At 40.4% G+C, this 23,556-nt stretch overlaps 1 protein-coding gene across 1 annotated transcript in view; it reads right to left on the bottom strand.

Annotated features, from left to right (window-relative positions):
• The window catches only part of CRYBG1 (crystallin beta-gamma domain containing 1), a 197,975-nt gene that overhangs the window by 89,099 nt on the left and 85,320 nt on the right, over positions 1–23,556 (bottom strand). Inside the window, exon 2 of the mRNA XM_047734833.1 lies at positions 23,199–23,337. Coding sequence (XP_047590789.1) covers positions 23,199–23,337 — 139 coding nt within the window. The remainder of the gene's footprint in view (positions 1–23,198; positions 23,338–23,556) is intronic.

The raw sequence follows: 23,556 nt of genomic DNA, 5'->3' as shown, positions 1-23,556 counted from the left end.
CAAATTAATCATAGATAAATCCATAGCTGAGTCATTTGTTAGGTCATGGCCATGAGGAAACTCAACCAGAGAGTCCAACTCAAAGTGCATTAGAAATTCATTTTATGAAATGTTCTTTGTTAGATCTAACTTACATAATTAGAGAACATTAGAGTTGAAAAGGGCCTTGGAGTTTATAGAATTTAATCTCCTTAAGTGAGGCTGTCCAAGAAAGATAAATGAATTGCCCCAGGGCCTAGAGCCATTTGGTGGTAGGAATACCATGAGACCAAGGTCACAGACTTCACAGGGTCCAGTGTCTTTCTCCACTGTAACATGCTGCTTGCCCCACCCCACCCCAGGTGACATGTAAAAAATTTTTTTATTTCTTAAAGATTTTATTTATTTATTTGAGAGAGAGAGAGAGAGAGCTCAGGGAGAGGGCAGAGGGGGAGGGAGAGAGAATTCCAAGTAGACTCCCCACTGAGCCCACTGCAGGGCTCAATACCATGACCCTGACATCATGACCTGAGCCTAAATTAGATGCTTAACCAACAGCCAGAGAGGCACCCTGTGACATTTTTATATAAAAAAAGTAACATGTTCTCATTACTTAAAGACACTTTCCTATGCTCTGTACAAACAAGGTTTATACAGTTATATTCCACTGGTTGACTTTTTTTTTTTGAAGATTTTATTTATTCATTTATTTATTTATTTATTTGACAGCGATCCCAAGTAGGCAGAGAGGCAGGCAGAGAAAGGAAGGGAAGCAGGCTCCCCACTGAGCAGAGAACCCAATGTGGGGCTCGATCCCAGGACCCTGGGATCATGACGTGAGCTGAAGGCAGAGGCTTAACCCACTGAGTCACCCAGGCGCCCATCCACTGGTTGACTTTTAGGAATATCATTGATCTACTTCAAACACAAGTTAGGTGGTGCTTGCCTTTTTTTCGTTTAGAGAAGCGGACATAAGAAAACATGAGAAGGACATGGAATATGAGTGTGGTGAGTATCCTACCTACATTGGTACTCATTTTGTACTATTCCATTATAATCTCATCCCAATCATTTGTTCCCAGTGGAAATTGTTGACGACATCTCTGAAAACCATCAGTTCTGTGAAAGAAAACCTGTCTCTTTTCAAAATGCCAGATCCTTGGCCTCTTCTGTGGTCCATGAGCCCAGGACTTCTATGGTCTGCCTGCCTCTCAGCTCCTTTCTGCCAGTTAGTTCAACTGAACACCGTCATTTGTTCAGTCTTCCCAAATGGCAGATTTTGTCCCATTAGTTGTATCTCCAAAACTTTCAGGGACTATCTACTGTCTTTAGGGTAAAACCCTAACTTCCAGAGCCCTGAAGAGATAGCACTCTTTATCTATCAAATCCATCTGCTTTTGTGTACCTCCACGAACAGTCCACTCTGACCCAGGTAGTATGTCCCCAGTTTCCCAGACGTATGTGTTGCTTACCTGTCTCTATACCTCTGCCCACATGGCTTTTCTCTCCTACGATATCACCTCATCTGCCTGTGCCAATTCAATTCTGAGTCACAAGGCAAGGCCCAGCCTGGAGGCCTCCCTGTCAGCCCAAGCTTCCTGAAATCCTTTTCTGAAAGCATTTATTGCTGGTAACACTGATTTCATATTTGCTGTTCTGTTTTATTTTAATTTTCCCATGCATGCTTCTCTTGCTTTCCCATCTGGTTTATAAGCTCCTTTAGAACAAGGAACATTTTTTTAGACTAAAAACATTTCCTCTATGTCTTAAACACATAAAGAACTAAGTATCCATAGCTGATTTTAGTCAATTGCTTTTCCATTTTCTTGCTCCTCCCCCAATATTCTCCTTGAAGAGTTGGCAATTTAAAACATTTAGGGTGATTTTATATACTTATCTAAAAACATAAAAGCTATGGAATGTATCTTTAAGTAGAGCCTTTTACCTATAATTCATGGATCAATTCAAAGATGAGCTGTTAGAGCATTTATTAATAGGTTAAGAGAATTAAGAACTTAAGAACAGAGGAGCTCAGGCTCCTGGGCGGCTCCCTTGGTTAAGCCTTAAGCGTAAGCCTTTGGTTCAGGTCATGATCTCAGGGTCCTGGATCCATGGAGCCCTGAATCAGGCCCTTTGCTCAGCAGGGAGTTTGCTTCTCCCTCACTCTCTGCCTGTCACTCCCCCTGCTTGTGTGTCCTCTCTCTCTTTCAAATAAATAAATAAAATCTTAAAAGAATTCATTGGCAAAGATGTAACAGTCACAATTGGTAATATATGAATATATCCTTTTTTCTAAAATGACCACATTTGGGGCGCCTGGGTGGCTCAGTGGGTTAAAGCCTCTGCCTTCGGCTCGGGTCATGATCTCGGGGTCCTGGGATCGAGCCCCGCATCGGGCTCTCTGCTCAGTGGGGAGCCTGCTTCCTCCTATCTCTCTCTCTCTGCCTGCCTCTCTGCCTACTTGTGATCTCTCTCTGTCAAATAAATAAATAAAATCTTTAAAAAAAAAATGACCACATTTATATTACTTAACGAACAGCAAGAGAGTTCCTTTTGCTTTTTCCAATCTTCCAAATTAGCTTCTGAGTCATGGTGTAGTTTGGCAAATGTAATCATATTCTCTATCTTTTCTAATCTCTTCTTATAAAGATATAATCATATGTAAACTCCTCATGAATTGGATTTCTTAGTGAATAAGCAAATACATGTTTATCTCAGTTTATGTAGGACAAATCCATTTCATGGTTGATGCACAAGATTACAACAGACCAACACATGTTTTGAAATTACATGTCTAGAAGATCATCTTATATACCATATAAGTAAAAGAAAAAAGTCAAGAAAGAGGATTCAATTTTATTCTGCTCATTTGGAGTTAGCCTTCGGGTTACATAAGGAGTTCAAGAAAGAGTTGGCAAAACAGAGATTGTCAGGTCAGCAATTAACATCACTGGAGCCCAGAAGATTTGATAATGACATTCTCTCCAGTGTTCATCTCCTCCCTCTTTCTGTTTCCAATCCTCTTCTTTTTTACTCACTTCTCCTGTATATACTGCCCAGTTTCTTTCTTTCTTTTTTCTCTCTTACTTATGCCTTAAATCTGCCAGTGACAATCATCCTTGCTGGAAATGGAATTCTCTTCCTGCTACTTACCTCTTCTGGAATTGAATTAACAACATTACAAATATAAACTTTCAAGATAAAAAGTCTACCTGTGTTTTATAAGCTGAGTAAGTCAGAGTCCTTCACTTTTCATTTTCCCTACATAGTTGCAATCACAGCACAGACGACAGACTAACTGGCCACATGTGGAAGTTTCTAAAAAGCAACAAATCATTACCTGAAAATCATTATCTATAAATAAAGGAGGAAAAACTCAAGCATTTATCCTGCCTTTCTTTTGAACTGTTTTTCAGAATAAGAAAATAGTTGATGTGGGAAAGTTGTTTTAGAAAGATCCCTGCCGGGGTGCCTGGGTGGTTCAGTGGGTTAAAGCCTCTGCCTTTGGCTCAGGTCATCATCTCAGGGTTCTGGGATCGAGCCCCGCATCGGGCTCTCTGCTCTGCAGGGAGCCTGCTTCCTCTTCTCTCTCTGCCTGCTTCTCTGCCTACTTGTGATCTCTGTTAAAAAAAAAAAAAAAAAATCCCTGCCAATAAATGTGAATAAAAACAGTTAATGGATCTAGCTAGTCCACAGCTGCTGACTGTTTGGCAAAAGGTTTTTTGCAGTGGATCAGGATGATGACGCCAATGTTTACATCATGGAAAAAGAGAGCCATTTGTGATACAACCCAATAGTATGTATAAAGCATCACCTCTGAAATATTCCTGCAAAATTAATTGAATCTAGTTCTAATTATTGGTTTATTATTTACTGGTAAGTAGTGGGGCTGAAAAAAAGTGTTAAATGATACCATGAGGATAAAGCCAATCTTCTACATGGGAGATTCATCTCTTCTCTCTCATTTACTTATTTATTCAATCATTTCTTTCTTTTTTTAAAAAACATTTTGTTTATTTATTTATTTGACACAGAGAGAGAGAGAGAACACAAGCAGGGGGAGCGGCAGGCAGAGGGAGAGGGAGAAATCTTCCCACTGAGCAAGGAGCCCAGTGCGGGACTCGATCCCATTACCCTGAGATCATGACAGTGAACCACCCGGGTGCCCCCAATCATTTATTTCTATCTAATATCCTTGAACCTGGACTCAAAGACACTTATTCTATGCTTTGTGTTCTATTGCAATACTTATTTACTTTGTTGCCCTAATTGTTCCAGTTTTGTGTAAGGGGAGCTCTTTCAGCTGGCTCTTATGTCCTTTTTAACGTATCTCTACGTGTGTGTGGGTGTGTGTGTGGCACTTTTTACATTCTGGCACTACAAGATACTCCAGGCTCATCTTGTATGTTTTGGGATCCAGTCCTACAATCAGCCATTTTTCTAATGAGTCCTGGTACGTGTTATTGGAGAGCAGTATTAGAAACCAGGATGTGGCTTCTAGTTGTGTTTCTTGCTACTGGAGTATCATTGATTCTAGGGCCTCTGAGCTGACAGAACAAGGAAATAAATATGTATACTAACTGGCATATATATATATGTGTGTGTGTGTGTGTGTGTGTGTGTGTGTGTGTAAGTATTTCTGTACGTAACCGTCTGTATCTATATTAAGCTAAACATGATGTTGGGATTCATACTGATGTAGGGACTGGCTTTTAATCCAGCTGTGGGGGTGCAGAGTAGGGGAGGTACAGAGAGAACAAGATTGCCCAGAGGTTGGTAATTGTTGAAAGTGGATGATATGTAAATGGGAGTGGGACGCTGTGGTGATCTAATACACTATTCTCTCTACTTGTGAGTATGTTTTTAAATTTACATAACAAGAAAAACTTTTGTTAATAAGAATAATAAAGGTTGAAGAAGGCACTTTTGGCTTCACTCCAAGCCCATTTATTCTTCCTTTATACAACATTTTAATGAGCATTGCTAGCTAATTTGCAAACACATAACTAATTGAAACACCTTAAAAATTTTAAAAGACTTTTTTAAAGTGCGCAGTGACAAAAGTAAGAAATTACAGGTAACAAGAAGGGAACTTCTCAAAAAAACTATATAAAATAATATAAAAATGATAATGTGCTGCAGTCACAGAACACACACTACAGTAAGCTCTAAGAACATTATTATATTTCCATAAAAAAGCTGTTCTCCATAATAATCACGCCTTATCTAAAAAGCTATCTAATATTTAGCATGTTTTGTTTAAGAAAAAAAAACAAAAATAAGTAAACATATCTTTAGGTTTTATTCAAATCAGTAAAAATTTTTAAGTTTCTAACCTACATAGATAGGCACTAAGTCATCATAAAAGTGAGCTGCCTAGAACAACTCATTCTCCAAGGTTCCAGATAGCTAAGTATTGGAACTCAGCTCTAAACATCCAGTTCCTCAAAATATTTAAGTACTTTATATTTCCACAAAAGCATACATTTAGTGCTCATGAGAGTCTAAGATTTAACTCAAAAAGAAACAAAAATTCAACAAAATCTATTCTTACCCTAATAATTCTGTGAAGGAAAAGTATTACATGAAAGATCTTTTTTTTTTTCAAACTCCATTTCTGGTTAAAAATGTAAAGCAGGTTATCAGTTTATGTTCACAAAAATTTTCATGGAATACTATGTTTCTTTTTCTTTCCCTACAAAAGAGAAGCTAAAGCCATATTGATATGTGTTGTGCTCAGAGTATATATGTTTGGTTTAAAATATCCTGAATCAGTGAGCTTTTTATTGGTCAGTGCAATCTGTTGAAAGGAATGTTTTGGGGTGCCTGGCTTGCTCAGTTGGTAGAGTATGGGACTCTGGATCTTGCGATTATGAGTTCAAGCCCCACGTTAGGCATAAAGCTTACTCAATTAAAAAAAAGTTTTGGAAAAAAATATTTTGATACATACTATTAAACTTCTCTCCCTAAATTAGGCCCAAGATCAGAAATAGGAGGTGAAAAATTCTTTTTTTATCTATCTTAACATCTATTGTCTATTTTTGTTTCTACCCTTTTTGGGTATGGGCTGCAAATAAACAGGACTCTTTCTTTTCTGAGTGCCTGGCATCAGAAGGGCACAATAAGGACAAAACATGTGTTGGGAGGGGGAGGCTTAGAGAACTGAAATAGCCCAGGGGCTGCTGCCTCACTTCCTGCTGAGCCACACCCCACACAACCCTCACGTGACCAGGCTGTTAGCACTGTCCACCTTGCGAGAGTAACATGCATTGAAGAGATTATGCCCAGCACTCCTCTAAGAGGACTCTTGTTGGGCTGTGATGTTCCAGAAATTAACCCTAGCTTCTGGGTTCCTCTGAATAATTTATAGAGAAGACTAAAATAGATATGATCCTATAGAAGTATGAAAGCAGAAACCAGGATAGCATTACCTATTAGCAGACAAGGCAGGGATGAAAGACCTGCAAAAAAGACCCACACATTGATGTTCTGTCATTCTGGTGCTGGGATACTTCCTCTAAGGATAAGATTTGTCTGCTCTTTGCTTATAGGATTTACCAGAAACGTTCTGGAAGGGGAGGCCAAGTTGCATTAGGTTAGCCCTGCTCCCTGATGACCAACATATCTTTCAGACTTCATGGACATCCTCAAGAAGCTTAGTTCAGGTAACTTCTCTCTAAAGACCAGAAATCATGTGATATATTTTCCTTCCGCGTCATTACGCCAAACTCCCCCTTTCTTGCCAGTTCCTCGCAATCAGTTTCCAAAGATGCCAAGCAGAGCAGTGTCCTTTCATGTGGAAAACCACAAGGGTAGCCCCAAAATATTGCAAGAACAACATGCATTTGGGACATTTCTATTTGGCTTTCTTCAGTAATATAGTACGTGGGGCTATGTACATTTTGTTACAGTGCAGCAAACCCAAGTTCAGTCTGAGAATGAGAAATTCCAAGATTCTTTTTTTTTTCTTTTTAAAAGATTTATTTATTTGAGAGAGAGAGAGCATAAGGCAAGGGAGGGAGAGGGAAAGGTTCAAGCGGATTCCCTGTTGAGTACGGGGCCAGAAGAGGGGCTCGATCCCAGGATCCCGAGACACCTGAGCTGAAATCAGACACTTAACTAACTGAGCCATCCGGGCGCCCCTCAGTATTTTTTACTGAGTCCAGCAATACACCGTTTGGAGTCTAGGCACCAACACCCTTGCTTTTCCTTGTTTGCAAAGCATAGATAATGACACCCACTCGGGACTGGGGCAGGAGCTAATTAATGATTGCACAGAGCTAAATATAAAGAAGCTTCATGGTACGGGCAGGTAATGTGTCCCTTTAGGAGTGACACATGTTAATTACACTGCGTGAGAGCCCAGCAAAGCTGCATCGGTCATTTTGAGAAAGGTGGTCTAGGTAGGTCCACCCTGTTTCATTTTTAGGATGATATACTTGCTTTTTGGTTTCCTGCTCCTAGATTCATCTTTGTAATTGTGCAGAATTATCTTATTTCTATTTCTTATTTAACTCCTTGCCTCTGGCCAGCTAGCAGTCAGCTGAGTTTTTCTAGGTGTGTTACAGAGCATTGCACTTACCAGGCTGTTGCTGGACAGACTGGAGAGGAGAGGCTACGGCAGCACCTTGGGGACCAAAGGGAGGCTCCCTGTCGCTGAGAAGACGTCCAGGATTGGCCTGGCAGCCTGAGTGCTGGCAGTGGGGCTGCACCCGCACCCCCTCCCACCACAGACCGGGGCTTTCTGCCCTTGTGTGAGTAGACTCTGGGGGACTTGAAGCAGAGTTGCCAAAGCTGTTTGTTAGCAAACTGGTTCCTGACCCTCCCCCCCAAAAAATTGACTTTCTGTACATGAAACAGCTACAGAGAAAGATCTTTTTCCTTTGAATGCCATTAATTGGGGCATTAAAGTAGATGAGAAGCTTGTCCCAAGGGGACATCCCAGGCATGACAATCCCCCCAGTTACAGAACTGTAGTGAAGGGAAACACTGTGCTGTACTTCCTGTGTCAAACTAAAGTTAGTACAGCAAATCACACTGAGAAAACGGAACTGCTGAATGCCTACTAAGTATTAAGCAGACACTGAGAAATAAAACAACTAAGGAAATTAAATTGAAAAAGATACAGAGAAAAATTTATTCGTTCATTCTTCACATAGTGAGAACCTCGTCTATACCAGCCATTGTGCTAGGAGTGGGGATACAGCGGTGAAGGAGAGACAAAATCTTTGTTTCACAGAGTTCACACTAGGAGGGAGAAAGACAACCAACAAGCAAAGAAATGAGCAGAAAATACATAGGATTATGCCCTATGCAGAGAACTCACGTAGGTTGGGGTGATCATGACTGAATGGGCGCTCTGTGGAGGTAAGATCGAAGCTAAGATGTAAAGGACAAGAAGGAATCTGTCCTGTGAGGACTGAGGGGAAGTGTGTTCCAGGCCAAACAGGGAGAGTTAAAATCTCAAGGCAAGAATGAGTCCTGCAGACGTGACTGCACCGGCATGACTGCACCGGCATGACTGCACCGGAGTGGCTGGACCCAGCAAGGAGGAGAGTCCGAGTTTGGTGGGGGCAGGACACAGCTCACGAGAGGCCTGTGAGCTCCCATGAAAACTGGAGATTTCTTTTCTAAGTGTGATGAGAAGCCATTGGAGAGTTGTGAAGAAGCAAAGAAGTGGTAGGATCTGAGTCGTGCCTTTAAAAGACTTCGCTGCTGCTCCGTGCAGAGATGTGTAGGGGTAAGAGTAGGAAAGCCAGGGGGACCCTGCTTAGTTATGATCTGCGGTTGCTACTTGCTCCTTATTTGGGAAAGCTAATGACCAAGGATCATGTTGTGGCGACTTCCTGTCTAGTGGGAGAGTTATAAGATAACCCCATTTTGAATGCAAGCTGGTGCAGCCACTCTGTAAAACAATATAAAGGGTCCTCAAAAAGTTGGAAATAGAGCTACCCTATGACCCAGAAATTGCACTACTGAATATTTACCCCAAAGATACAAATGGAGTGATCAGAAGGGGCACGTGCACCCGAATGTTTATAGCAGCAATGTCCACAATAGCCAATCTATGGAAAGAACCTAGATGTCCGTCAACAGATGAATGGATAAAGAAGAAGTGGTATATACATACAATGGAATACTATGCAGCCATCAAAAGAAATGAAATCTTGCCATTTGCAATGACACGGATGGAACTAGAGGGTATTACGCTCAGTGAAATAAGTCAATCAGAGAAAGACAATTATCATATGATCTTACTGATATGTGGACTTTGAGAAACAAGGCAGAGGATCATGGAGGAAACAAGGAAAAAATGAAACAAGGCGAAACCAGAGAGGGAGACAAACCATAAAAGATGCTTAATCTCAGGAAACAAACAGGGTTGCTGGAATGGGTGGGAGGGATGGGATGGCTGGGTGATGGACACTGGGGTGGGTATGTGCTATGGTGAGCACTGGGAATTGTGTAAGACTGATGAATCAAAGACCTGTACCCCTGAAGCAAATAATACATTATATGTTAATTTTAAAAAGGAAAGAAAAGATACTCCATTTTTGTGGCTTGGGAAATTTCAGACTGCATTGCACAACAAGACAACCATGGTCAGACAGGCCTTTGTGCCTGTGTGGATTGTAGAGTTACCGTGTTTATCTCACTCTGGTCCTTTCCACAGCCATCGGTTCCCCATTGACTTCCTGCCATCCTTTTGTCACTGGCTGCTCCGAACTCTTCTCCACACTCCAAAACCACCCTATTCTCAATCATCAGTTCCTGCCCAGGGATAACAATTTTATCCCTTTCTCTACAAAGATAAAGTAAAACTCTTCAATATGAATTTTTTTGTGTCAACTTCACATTCGTATACTTCCTTAGTTTGGGAAGATGTGCCTCTGCCCTCCTCCAGAACTTCTGCCCTCCACCTGTCTGAAGGTCTGTGTCTTAACCTGCTTGAGCTTCCAAAATGATTCCCTCGTTCCGAAGCATTTTTAGGATTATCTCTTTGTCCTCTTCTCTGCTTCTCACACTAGAGCCCGATTTGTCCTATCTGAATGGGCAGCTCTGTTCTCTGTGCTGCTACTTTTTGGCACTCTCTAACATCCTCCCCCTTCGGGTCTGTGCCTCTCCTCCAACCTGTAAATGAACCTCAGCCTCCTTCTCCAGTTCCTAGTGTCCAGATCCCTCTACTCCAAAAACCAGCAAGAACTGTACGGATTCAACCATATCCTTCTTTTTGCCAAATCCTTTCTCTGCTTCAACTTACCTATTTCTTGACTTCCCTCTTTTACTTGTTCCTGTATGAACTTTATGTTTCTCTAAGTTTAAGCATTCATTAAATCTCTCATCATTTATTCAACACTTACAGACGACTCTCAGTTACGTAGGATTCTGTGAAGTCCCTCACTGACACTCTTTCTCTAAACTTACTACAGGTCCGCAGTCCCTTATGCAAAGCCTATTGGGGCTGTAAGTATTCTAAAAGCAAAGATCTTCAGATTTTGGAATGATAATATGCATATATACCATAAGGCATTAATATCTGCTGCAAAAATGTATGACAATTCATGCTAAGTGAAATAATTAAAGACAATAAATTACCTCATAAGAGTTCAGGACAGATTTTGGTGCCAGATGAGTTTTGATGTCAATTTACAAAAGAAAGGAAGGGAGGAAGGAAGGAAAGGAGGTGTCTGATGGTATCACAGATCTATTTCTCTGTACTGTTTTTTTTCTGTTACACTAAAACTTTCTACCTTTTTTTCTACCTCTAACTTTTTTCAAGTTACTACTTCAAAGTCTACATTTTCTAAAAAGGGCAAATTGATTTTTCTTGCAAGCAGTCTTCCTTTCTGAAGAATCTCACTTGCTACCAGAAATACCATTTTTTAAAAGCCTCCTAAACTAAAAACCTTATTCCATCCACTTTTGCTCCTACATATAATCTATCATCGAATTTCTTGACCTCAGCCCATTCAACAGCCTCTACTTTAATACAAGCCCATACTGTTTCAACAGCCCCTTGGGCAGTTTCTGAAATTCTAGCCCCCATCTATGATCATGGCTTTTTATTTCCCTAAATTCCACCTTTCCCTCACACCAAGAATATCAATGGCACTACCTCTGAAATATTTCATTCATCATGAATGCTTCTTTGCTCAAGAACTTACAACACTTTCTCTGTCGGTATTTAAAGATTGGGTCGCATCCCACATTTATTCCTGAAGAAAGTTCAGCTTCCTAAGCTTCCTCTCTAACCAAACACATGGTATTTTGATTTATCTTCTCACGAGTCCAACTGCCACCCTGATTCTGATGCCTTTCTTAATTTTAAGATAGAACAATGCAGTATCAGATGTAACTGATATACTGTTTTTTAATTTTTTAGTCCTAAATAAATTTTGTTTGTCCTTCCTTTTAGACTCATTTTAGGGTAGGCTGTTGGCAATTTGTGTGACTGAGTTAGTCAGGGTACTCCCAACAATTCCCTTTTCATTCCCTTCCCCATGTTCGCTGAAAGGAGAAACTCCCAAGGTACCTCATTAACAAGCATGGAATGAATAAATAAATAGCACATGTACTAAACATAAAGGAACAAAGCTTAAGCCACTGGCAGAATGTTAGCATTAAAATTGCAGAAGCACTAGAGACTTTTAGTGAGCTTTGAGTGAATGCTGAGTACATGGGTATTGAATCTCTTTCCTTATTTTGTATACTTTGAACTTCTAGTGCTTGTTTTCTTTTCTCCTATGCTCTACCTACTAATTCCTTCATTACTATTTATGCTGGGAAAATACGTGATGCTCTGTTTAGTACTTTGGATACCCGTCAATGGATATTTACTCACAAACTTGAAAATATTTGCTATCTCAAATAAAAATTTTTTTAATGAAGCAGAGGGGTCCCTGACTGGCTCAGCTGGTAGAGCATGATCTCAGGGTCATGGGTTTGAACCTCATGACATGTATGATAATGAGATGAGTTAATAAAATTGTTACATAAAATGACAGATACTAGAGGTAGAAGAACATTATGTAATCTAGTCATTATCATGATTTTTTTCAGCAGTAAAACATTTTATGCAAAAGAAATTGTAACAGGGATTCAGCCATATATAGAAAACAGAAGTGAGCTTCCCTCAGTGAGGACACAGCACGAAACTTGCAAGCCTGAGTTCCTCTCCCATCCACACTCCAACCATTCCTTTCTCCCTGTTGCAGCCTTCTGGGCCCCCCAGAGAATTCCTAGGGTTCCACAGAGCAGTATCTAAACCAGCTCCCATCTCCTAATTTGCAAATATAAAAGCTGGTGCCCGGGAAGGATAAATAACCTACCCAAGCTAACGCAGCTGGTCTAAAGAAAGAAATGCAGCTGGTCTAAAGCTGGTCTGACGTCAGAGCTCTGGTCTTTTGGCTACATTCAGTGCTGTCTAGTTCACTTTTCTGGCCATTGCATTTCCCTGTATTGACTGTCTTCTATAAGCCAGGTACTGCCTGAGGTGCAAATGAGATGGGAATATCCTGCCCTAGAGAATGCTAAGAATGAAGAGGTAGGCTTCCAAATAATTATATGGAGAAACTACATGGGATGATACAGATTTCCGTAAGACCATGAGAGATGTCAGATAATATCAGCTGAGAATGCAGGGAAACTTTGTAAATGAGATACTACTGAATCAGTTTTAGAGATTGATAGATGTTGATCAGGCATAATTTTTTGCATTCACAGACACTTAATAGATTACTATAGCCTGTTCAGACTATTACAGGTTTAAAATAGAAAATCAAAGAGGGATTTTTAAAGGGCATTTGTCATTATTATAACATATATTGTCAAAGTTTGCTAAGAGAAAATGACAGTAAAATCAATAGTCATGGGAATAAACACAGAACAATTAATATACTGTCCTTTGCCACCTGTCTTCAAGCTACTAGGGTCCGTCCAACCGATGTGGTCGGTGAATGGCCAACTTCAAATGTTTTACTCTACTTTCAACTGTCACTTCAGCATTAGACGTTCTTCAAAGTGCCTGGGTGGCTCAGTCGTTAAGTGTCTGTCTTCGGCTCTGGTCATGATCTCCGGGTCCTGGGATCGAGCCCCATATTGGGCTCCTTGCTCAGCTGGAAGCCTATTTCTCCCTCTCCCAATCCCCCTGCTTGTATTCCCTCTCTCACTCTCTGTCAAATAAATAAATAAAATCTTTTTAAAAAAGTATACGTAACACATACACACACACACACACACACACACACATATCTCATACAAACACATATACATATATATATTTAAATCTATTACCTATTTCATTAAATTATGGGTTATACTGTAATCAGTACCCTAGAGAGAAACAATACATCCGAAGTGTATAGGGCATGCTTTTCTTAGAGCACATCACAAAAACTGGTCTCACCTACACATTCTACACATTCCATTCCAAAAGCTTCAAAGCTATCATGTGAGAACAAAGCAAATATGTAACAGTATAGGTGAAGAAGAGAGGGATTTAAATAAGCATCATAGGAGAGCTCAGCTTGGTGGGAATGGCCACCCCACATTTTACAAAGTAGCACAAAAGATTTAATACTAAAACAACACACTGGCTTCTACAAACAGGAACTGGGGATAATGAGTAAGATCAGGGTTGACCTTGATTCACCTTTCAATCTCAAGACAACATATCCTGCCAAAAGAGGTACCTAAAAAGCAATTCTGAGCTGTTGATCTGGAATCTTAAGCTAATCATTCTATGTGATTTGGTAATATCTGATTCAAGTAAGAGCTTGGCCTACTGCAAATGAGCCCAACCCAAAGGAAAGCAGCTTTTAAGAGAAGACAAGGTAACTTGGTTCTGAAGTTGGTTCTCAACCAACTTCAGAACTGTAGTTGGTTCTGAACACCAAAGTTCTGGAAAGGCTAGAGTGAAGAGGACTAAGTCTCTGAGCACAGTACCCAGCAGGAGCTGCCTTCATAGCATTTACTTCACTGGTTAAGCTCGAACCAATTGCTGTTCAACACTCAGAAAAATTAAAAGTATCTAAGAGAATATACTAATAAATAGTGCCCAGGATACTTGCAAACACACAAGAATAAAATGGCATTAGCCTGCATAACAGTAATAGATACTGATTCACAATGACAAACCTCATACTCAAACATTATAAAAGAGACACTGGACAAATCCGTGACTCAAGATCCCAGCAAGGACCTACCTCAAGATCCCGGTCATGGACCCTGTTTCTGGAGTTTTCGCGTCTATTCCAGGAGTCAGGACACCTATTACGATACTCAACACTCCTGCTCCGATTATTGGCACACGCATGGCACCTGCCACAGCCACAGCCACAGCAGGTCCGGCTCCCCATCGAGGTTCTGGACAGGACTGGTCTTCAGACGCTCCCAGGAGCGAGTGATAAGTATTGCGGAAGAAGTAGAGGGGGGAGTGGAGTCCAGAGCTAGATATGCAGCCACATATGGTCCCAACTGGCCCAGCTGTCGTCAGAGTGCAGCCAGAGGCCTCTGTTTTTAGCAAAAGAAGGGATTCCCAATGAGGGATTGCTGACCCGCTATGATTACAGAAAAACTCTGCATCAATTCAAAAGAACACAACCCCCCAGTTTTTCATCTCTCCAGCCAAAATGGTGATCTGCTCCTCTCTTGATGTCCTCACGAAAACAAATGAGCATCACTGGCCAGAGACTCATCTTTATTATGGGGATGATGTCACAAGAGCTTTAATTTCCCCCTCTACTGCATGAGCTGGTAGGAGTTCAGCTTAAAATTTGAGGATGTCAGAGAGCAGTAATAGTAATTACTACTTGTACAGAGCTTTGTCTATGCCCCAGGCTTTACAATCACTAGTGATTCCTTACAGCCAGCTGGCCATGCTGACCAGATGGTCACCAGCCAGTATTCTTGAAGGAAATGGATCTGTCTTGACTGGAGCTGAAAACAGAATCCCAAAGATTTTATTTTTATTTATTTATTTATTTATTTATTTATTTATTTTTAAAGATTTTATTTATTTATTTGACAGAGAGACAGATCACAAGTAGGCAGTGAGGCAGCAGAGAGAGAGAGGGAAGCAGGCTCCCTGCTGAGCAGAGAGCCCGATGTGGGGCTCGATCCCAGGATCCTGGGATCACGACCTGAGCCGAAGGCAGAGGCTTTAACCCACTGAGCCACCCAGGTGCCCCAATCCCAAAGATTTTAAATGTTTTCAGTCCTTGATGCTTGGAGTCCAAGACTGCTGTAAATATTTTTAATAGCAAGAAATTTATTTGAATAAAAGGACTGAAAGATATGCAGAAGCAGAACTGGAATGAAGGAGAGGAAAGAGCATTTCAGTTCCTCTTCTGAGACCTTCATTCAACTCCATTGTCTGCATGACCAGAAAATATTTCAGGAGTCCCCCCTCCTGATACTCCCCTGTCTGGTAAGGGCAGAGAAACATTTCCATTTTTCACTACTTAATAGCTCCTCCCACACAAACCCCCACCCCCACAAACACAACAAACTTAAACCCTCACTGGATAACAGAACACTGGATTATTTAAAAAGAAGAAGGATATACAAAGATTAAAATGTCCTCTGTAAGAACACGATTTTTACCAATACTGAATACCAATGATCACTATTTAGCACAGTATCTTCAGCAAGATAAACAATCCGATGCAAAAATGAGCAAAGAACATGAAAATAATTCACTGAAGAAATACAAATGGCCAATAAGCAAAAAAAAAAAAAAAAGAGTTCAACCTCTTTTATTTGGAGAACTGCAAATTTAAACGAGATACCAACATATCGGCAAAAGAAAAATGATTATATACAACATCTATAAAGTGCCTAGAAAAATAGGCACTTTCATTCACTTTGGTTGGGAGCTTAGGTAGATAAAAACTCTTTATGGGCAATTTGGTAGTATCTATAACATTTAAAAATCAGCATTCTTTCCATTAAATAATTCTGTTTCTGGGGAATTTATCCACCAGAAATACTGACCAAAAAAACCCCATAGAGACAGCATTGTTGATAGAAGAAAAAAAAGTGGACGTTGGGGTGCTTGGCTGGCTTACTCAGTAGTACAGGTCACTCCTGATCTCAGGATTGTAAGTTTGGGCCCCACATTGGTGGTAGAGTTTACTTTAGAAAGAGGGGGCAATAACTTATGTGTCCATAAATAAAGATTGGTAAACCACACAACAGTATACCCATTATATTATATACATGAAATACTCCATAGTAATTCAAAAGAGGCATATTTATAGATATTAACTTGGAAAGATGATCCTAAAAATTGATAAGTAAAAAGACAAGTTAGAGAACTGTGGACCGCGTATGAACCTTTTCTGTAGGAAAAGCACAAATGGACTCACTCTGTCTACATAAGCGCATAAGAAAACATTCTGAAAGGAAACACACCAAGCTAGTTAACTTCAAAGGTGATGAGAAAATTCGTCTGTTTTGTATGTTTCAGAATATTGGAAGTCTTTGCAGCAAGCATATATAATATTTAGAAGAAAAACAATAAATATATTATCACACACACAAAAAAAACCCTGAAAACCCTAGCACAGTCAAAGCCTTCTAGTTTGGATTAATACAGGAAATGGACTGGTTAATATATATTTATATGTTTATTTTTATATATGTAAATAAACAGCACCCACAGTTATTACATCAAAGGAAGATAACGCATATGTTTGGGGTGAAAGAAAAACAAACATTTCCTTGAGGCATCCTGGTTTCCATGATACCTTCACATGCATGCTATCACAGACTGGTAGAGATGGCCTGATTTTTCCAAAGTCAGCTATACACAGGCAATCAATCTTTTTCTTATAAGGCCAGACATTTAGTTTTGATGAGAAAAACAGCGGGTATACTATATCCTGCTCTTTGTAATGCCATGCTTAGGAGGTTAAAGCAACATTCTCCATTCTATGGAACAAGAGCCCAGGCTATGGAACCTAGGTCGGAAAGGCAGCTCTAGCTGCACCCGATAATACCAGGCTTTTTCAGAGACAACAGAGTACTTCCTATGCCGCCCAGCTCTCCCTTGATCTCTGCAACTCCACAGAGCAAGTGCTCGAGGAGAAGGTGGAGGCATGCTCTGGAAATGGCCACATTGTCTTTCTGCGGCTCATGCATGGCTTATTTCTGTACATATGTGTACATGTATTTGGTGAGTTTTCCTGCTCTACTTTTGAAAGCCTAAATAAAAATGGAATTTGTACTGGAACCGAAATGCTGCACTTTGGCAATAGCATTGTTTTCTATCATTATTTATTTTTTTTATGGTGAATGTAGAGTATTTCATTCATGCAAAATGTATAGCTAATGTTCCAGCCACATGAATGCAGCCTGATCCTTGGGGCTCCCAGTCCAGTGTGGAAGGAGACTTGTAAATTGGTATGGTGTGGTAAGTGCTGAGTTTGGGGTACATCCAAGGTAAATGGCTTTTCTGAGGCAGACATCATGAAGGAAGAGCTATTGGAGCAAGACCCTAAAGGACGAGTAAACAAAACGTGGAAAGACTTGTAGGCATGGGAAGAAATATTTGCAAAGGCAGTAGAACGGTCCACTGAGGACACTTGGGAACAGTAGCCCCTGAGACAACGCAATCAGGACTGGTATAGATTACAACAAATCAGAGAATCATAAAAATTACACATGCATATATAAACCATTTTAATTTAATTTTAATCACAATATAACTTAAATCGTACCTATTCATTCCTCCATCTTAAAATTTTTTTGAATATGTAATACCTTCACATAGCTCAAAATTCAAAATGTGAGAAAGTATACAGCATAAAATCTCTCCTGCTCATGTCCCCTATCCCTATCACAGGCAATTAGTTTTGCATATATTCTTCTATATAATTTTAAAGACTTTTTATTTATTTACTTGAGAGTGAGAGAGAGCACAACTTCGGGGGGGCAAAGCAGAGAGAGAGAGGTAGAAGTAGGCTTCCTGCTGAGCAGGGAGCCTGATGCAGGACTCGATCCCAGGACCCTGGGATCGTGACCTGAGCTGAAGGCAGCTGCTCAACTGACTGAGCCACCCAGGTGTCCCATATACGTCTATATTTTCTTACTTAACCTATAAATAAAAACATTTATCCTAATCCCCTAACTTTTGCACAAAATGTAGCATGCCATACACACTGTTGTCTATAATTTTGTTTTCTAACAGTATTACACCTAGACTTTTAGATCAGTACTGATAGAACACAGAGAAACTCTTGCCATGAAGTTGGTCTGATAAGGCTGAGAGATGAAGTTGGGCAGTAGAATTACCTGCGTGGATAGGACAGGTCCCAGGGTGGGGGGGGAATGGAATGATAGTGAGATCTGGCTGGTGACGAAGGGAGACATTTGAGACAAGGAAGGCCCAAGGGCTCAGCAGTCTCTATTTACAACACCAGATGGCACAGGTGATTTTGGGTAAAGTGCCAATAGTAAGGTGAAATGTAGCATTGGGATGGATGGGTGACACTCATATGTCCTTTAAGTAAGTCATGATCAGGATGGTCTAACCTTAGTAAATGCCTCAGTCTCGGGGTGAGGCTTGGAGGTTAGACTTCAGGATTTGGGAGGTCCTACTTTTGCATCATGTTTTTGAACTGTCCTTGGTGAGATTAGTAGCCTGGGTGCCTTAAGGAAAACTGTGGGAACCCAGTGATCAATGTTCATGTAGTGTCCTAGGCAAAGCCAACAGCGAACAAGACACCATACGATGTTCTGTGGGATAAGGCAGTGTGGGGGTGGAGTGAACAAGTCTGAGGCCTCTTAAGTCCTTCATATTCTGAAGCTGATCTGGCCTAAGAAATGAAATAAGGCGGGGGATGGAGCGTCCAGAGCAGAATCCGTGGACCCATGTGGAGCAGCTAGAGAGACAGAGAGGAGAACCATGGGTGGGCGGGGAAATGGGGCATCCCCTTCTCAAAGTGGTCCACCACCAAGGAAAATGAATGTGTTAGAAAATAGTTTTTCCTTCTCTCTACCTCAACCAATGTTTGTTAAATTGGATTGTTATACTTCTCGACTAAACTGGAATAACGAGGCTGGAAACTGGAAATGCTCCACCTTAACGATTCTAAGATGAATTAGGCAATAAAAAAGCTGTCAAAAGTGATTGTGGTAGAACCGTTTCTGAGACAGCTGAGACGAAAGCAGATGCCTGTCTGTTGCAATGATTTGGGAGCACCCCAATCTCCAAGAGTAAGGTTAGAGATGCATGGATGTTTCCTGAATGACAGGGCACAGAAATAGTGAGAGGACTCAAGATCTGTACAAGTGACTTCTGAAGGAAGAGCACTGATCTGGCAAGACTTCTTCTCCTCTATAGATTAGAGTGACTTTTTTTTTTTTTTTGAGGGGGGGCAGGGGCTTATTTTATCTTTTAAAAAAGTACATGTGCACACACACTTGTGGATAATAGGAAATAGAGGCTTTATCCAGGTCATCAAGAATGAAAGAATCCAAATGGTTGAAGCAAAATTGATTTTTGCTTGAATTAATCAAATACTTGCTGTTCCTGTTTATTCCATTTTATTTGCTTGACTTGGCTCCAGAATGATTAAAATCACTATAGTCACATACTATTTTCTAGATCAAAATAACTGATTACAATTGAAAAGGGATTAAATGGGTTTTGTTCTAGAAATCATAGAAATTCTCATTAAGGTAATTGCTTTCTTTGAAGAGGCTGATTTTATTAACAATACTTACTCAGCATCTTGTTTTTTTTTTTTTTCTTAAAGAAATGCTTTAATTAATAAAAAGTGTTCCTTCATGTCACAGAAATGCCTTCATATAGTGGAATTAAGATATTTTCACTTATGAAATAAAGTAAGCAGGAAATATAACATGATAAATATAAGTACATAAATATAACAAACACATAATAATCTGTAATGTTAATCCTCTCTTACATGCAAAGAAAGAATTACTCAACATGATAGTCACTTATATGCAGAATATACGTTTTCATTTAGTGATACCACTTCCTTCTGCTTTTCTCTAATGTGAAAAAGTGGTCTGTTAGAAATAAACATTTTACATAAACATATCTTCTGCTGTAAAATGGACTAAAGATTTTATGTGCCCATTTAAAGGAAAGACGGTTTTGTACAAATAAATATAAAATCCTTGGTGATTCTTCCCATCTAAGATTTGAATTCTAGTAATATTCTATTTTGATTTTTGTTAGGGTTTTCCCCTTATGCATGTATATATGCATGTCAGAGGCAATACTATCTTTGTAATTATAAACCCGTATTTCCGTTTACACAAGCAGGTATAGTAAATGTCTTCTTATTTTTAATTGAAGGATCCAATATAGTATTGTCATCTTTAAGGAATGGCTAAGGAATTTTAACAGCATGTTAAATAAACAAATGCAATAACAAAATGTACAGAACAAATACAGAGAATGAATAAATTCTGGTTGTTTGGGGAAAGGCTAATTGCTTAACTTTAATGCAAAAACAAATTTAAACACTCATTTGAATAAATACATATAACCAAGAGAGCTGTATCAACTCGGGAATCTTAAGAAGAATTTATGATCTTTTACTAGGGAAAGATGCCAAGGGTGGTCCTCCTGCACCAGCCTAATAAATGTGCTGACTCTCCAAGGAAGTGAGTAGGCTCACTGCAGAGCAGACAAACAGAAGGGTACTTGGAAGTATGGGGGGGTCCCCTGACTCTCACAGTAGCTAAGAACCACCCAGAATCTAAGAGGAGTTAACTTCTGTTTCCTAATGATCCTGGCCACGCCCATGTCGGGGGATGCTTTGCACTTCTGAGAATGATCCTCTGACTCCCTCAGCCATGATCTCCAGAGACAAAGTTGAGAACACATCAGCAGGGAAGAGAAAGTCCGTTCCACCACTTCTCCGTTTCTTCCAGGCCTGGTAGACTATGCAGTTGAGAAAGATCAAGAGAGCCAGGGCCCAGAGAGTGCAGGACTAAGGAAGAGGGATAGTGGAGACAGACACACACACACAGAGAGAGAGAGAGAGAGAGAGAGAGACAGCAGCCCCAGAAGTGGACCTTGGAGACCATCCCTCAGGCAGAACATGTGATACAAGTAGAGAGTTCAGGCGGTCCCTGGCTGACCCCATCTCGGTGACCCTCAGAGACAGTGTAGCCAGAATGACAGACTGCTTCTGCTTCCTTCTTCACCTTCTTGTCCTTCTCTATCTGCTCTGGCTCGCCCCTACCCTGGGTTCCCAGTTCACCTGTCTCTGGCTGCCAGCCTCCCTGTCCCTGCCCACCTCACAGTACTGAATGCTCTGGGTTGGCATTGGGGCTTCTCCCTCTGGGCTGCCCTGAGCCCCGGGCTCCCGGCCCACCAGACTGTCTTGGGGCGGTGAACCCTGGGAGAAAGGCCCTTCCCAGGTACCCTTCTCAGCCATCCCTCCTCAGGGGATTTGTTTTGTGCCCCAGCTGTGAGTGCTGCCACCTAGAGTTTTCTGGACTGGAGGAAACATCAAGCGAACTACCATCCAACATGCCAGTGAATGGCATGATACTTACACAATTAGTTTTATTTTGAATTATTAAAGGACGTGTGTAAGAAACAACTTGAAACTCTAACTGAGACCGGTGACTAGCTTTATTAGGTTTTATTTACAGTTATAAACTATTTCTTACAATGAAAGGACAAAATGTGAAACGAGTTTGAATGTAAGTATAATATACAGCAAGCCAGGTTAATTTTTAAAATTTAAATTTGATTTTTTATTTTAATGTTTTATAAAAGCTAATTTTATATTTCAGATACTCTGAATGATATTACACTGTTTTGAGTTACAAAGCTTCTCTATTGCATTTCCGTACCTACTTTTTTTTTTTCTTAAAGATTTTATTTATTTATTTGACAGAGAGACAGAGAGAGAATGAACCTGGGGGAAGGGCAGAGGTAGAGGGAGAAGTAGACTCCCTGCTGAGAGGGGAGCTTTCCAGGAGCTGGAGCTTGACCCAGGACCCTAGAGTCAAGACCTGAGCCAAAGGCAGGTTCTTAACCCACTGAGCCACCCAGGAGCCCCTCCCTCCCTACCCTTATCAAGTTCTAATAAAACATAAATTTTTTTATGTTTTTTATTATTATTAAATCTCATTATTTTTTTACTGCTTTCATCACTAAGTAATTTAAAAAAATTTTTTAGGGGCACCTGGGTGGCTCAGTGGGTTAAGCCGCTGCCTTCGGCTCAGGTCATGATCTCAGGTCCCTGGGATCGAGTCCCGCATCGGGCTCTCTGCTCAGCAGGGAGCCTGCTTCCCTCTCTCTCTCTCTCTCTCTGCCTGCCTCTCCGTCTACTTGTGATCTCTGTCAAGTAAATAAATAAAATCTTAAATAAATAAATAAATAAATAAATTTTTAATCTAAATTGTGGTAAAATACATCTAAGAAAGATAAAATTTACCATCTTAATCATTGTAAGTACACAGTTCAGTGGCATTAAGTATATTCACACTGTTGTGCATCCCATCTCCAAAGCAAGTTTCTTTTTGGTGGGAGGAGGATTTCTCTTATGACAAAATATCTTTCTCTTCTAACACTCACTCATCTTACAGCAGTAGTTCAGAACAAGAAATGCACTGTACAACCTTCAAAGCCCGGCAGCTCCACCAGCTCTCATGCTATGACCAAAGACATCATGGTGCTTTCCTGCCATGGACAAGTGCATGAGTTATATCCTTTTATGAGTGAATGAATGCGGTTAACATGCATGCGCTTCTCTATCTCCCACATTGGGGAAAGCTCTTTTTTTAAAGGCAATACAATTGAGTCAGAACTTTCTATGGAAACATCTAGATACTAAGAAGTAACTGCTGATATAATACCAACTCTAAAATCCTTGCAGTAGGAGGGAGTATAAATGCTTTTTATGGGCCTTCCAAGTATCGATGTCCTATTTATTTTGTACACCTTTGAGCCGAAACACAGTCTGTGCAAAAAGAACAAAAGGCAGGCAGAAGGCACTCATGACAACGAGGAAGAACATGTGAAAGCAGCACAGAGCAAAGATGAACACTCATTGCGAGACTCATCATTTATTATCATGGTGCTTTGATAAATAACACCCTTCTTACGATTTACATTCCTTTTAAGTATGTGTTTTTCAATCAGACAAGGGTTATTTTGCCATGTTTCTTAACTCACTAAAGTGTTTATTCTGGGCGTAAACCAAATATTGGAAACAAAGCATTACCTTTCTAAACATTCCTGGTTCCAGAGGTAAAGGGCCAGGCCCTTCAGCGGTGGTGTGAAGGAGCTGGGATTCCCCATCATGCAGTGCAAGTCTCTGGCACTCCGGAGCCACATGGCCTCCATCCTCTACCTCCAAAGCCCTGTAAAGAATGGAAACATAGTGATGCCAATAACCCATCAAGAACTCTGCAAACTCAAGAAACCCAAAGGTGCATTTCTGTCTGTGTATTTCCAATAAGCCAAGATGAGGAATCATTCTTCAAAACCTACACAGGATTGTAGATAATTTGGTTGTCTCATGCACATTTAGGAATAAGCCGTGAGGACTTTGCCATGTGGCCAACAGAATTCTTTTAAAC

The sequence above is a fragment of the Lutra lutra genome, chromosome 6 (assembly GCF_902655055.1).
Source record: "Lutra lutra chromosome 6, mLutLut1.2, whole genome shotgun sequence".
NCBI lineage: Eukaryota > Metazoa > Chordata > Mammalia > Carnivora > Mustelidae > Lutra > Lutra lutra.
Note: the sequence above shows the minus strand (reverse complement) of the source record. Positions and strands in the feature narration are given on the sequence as shown.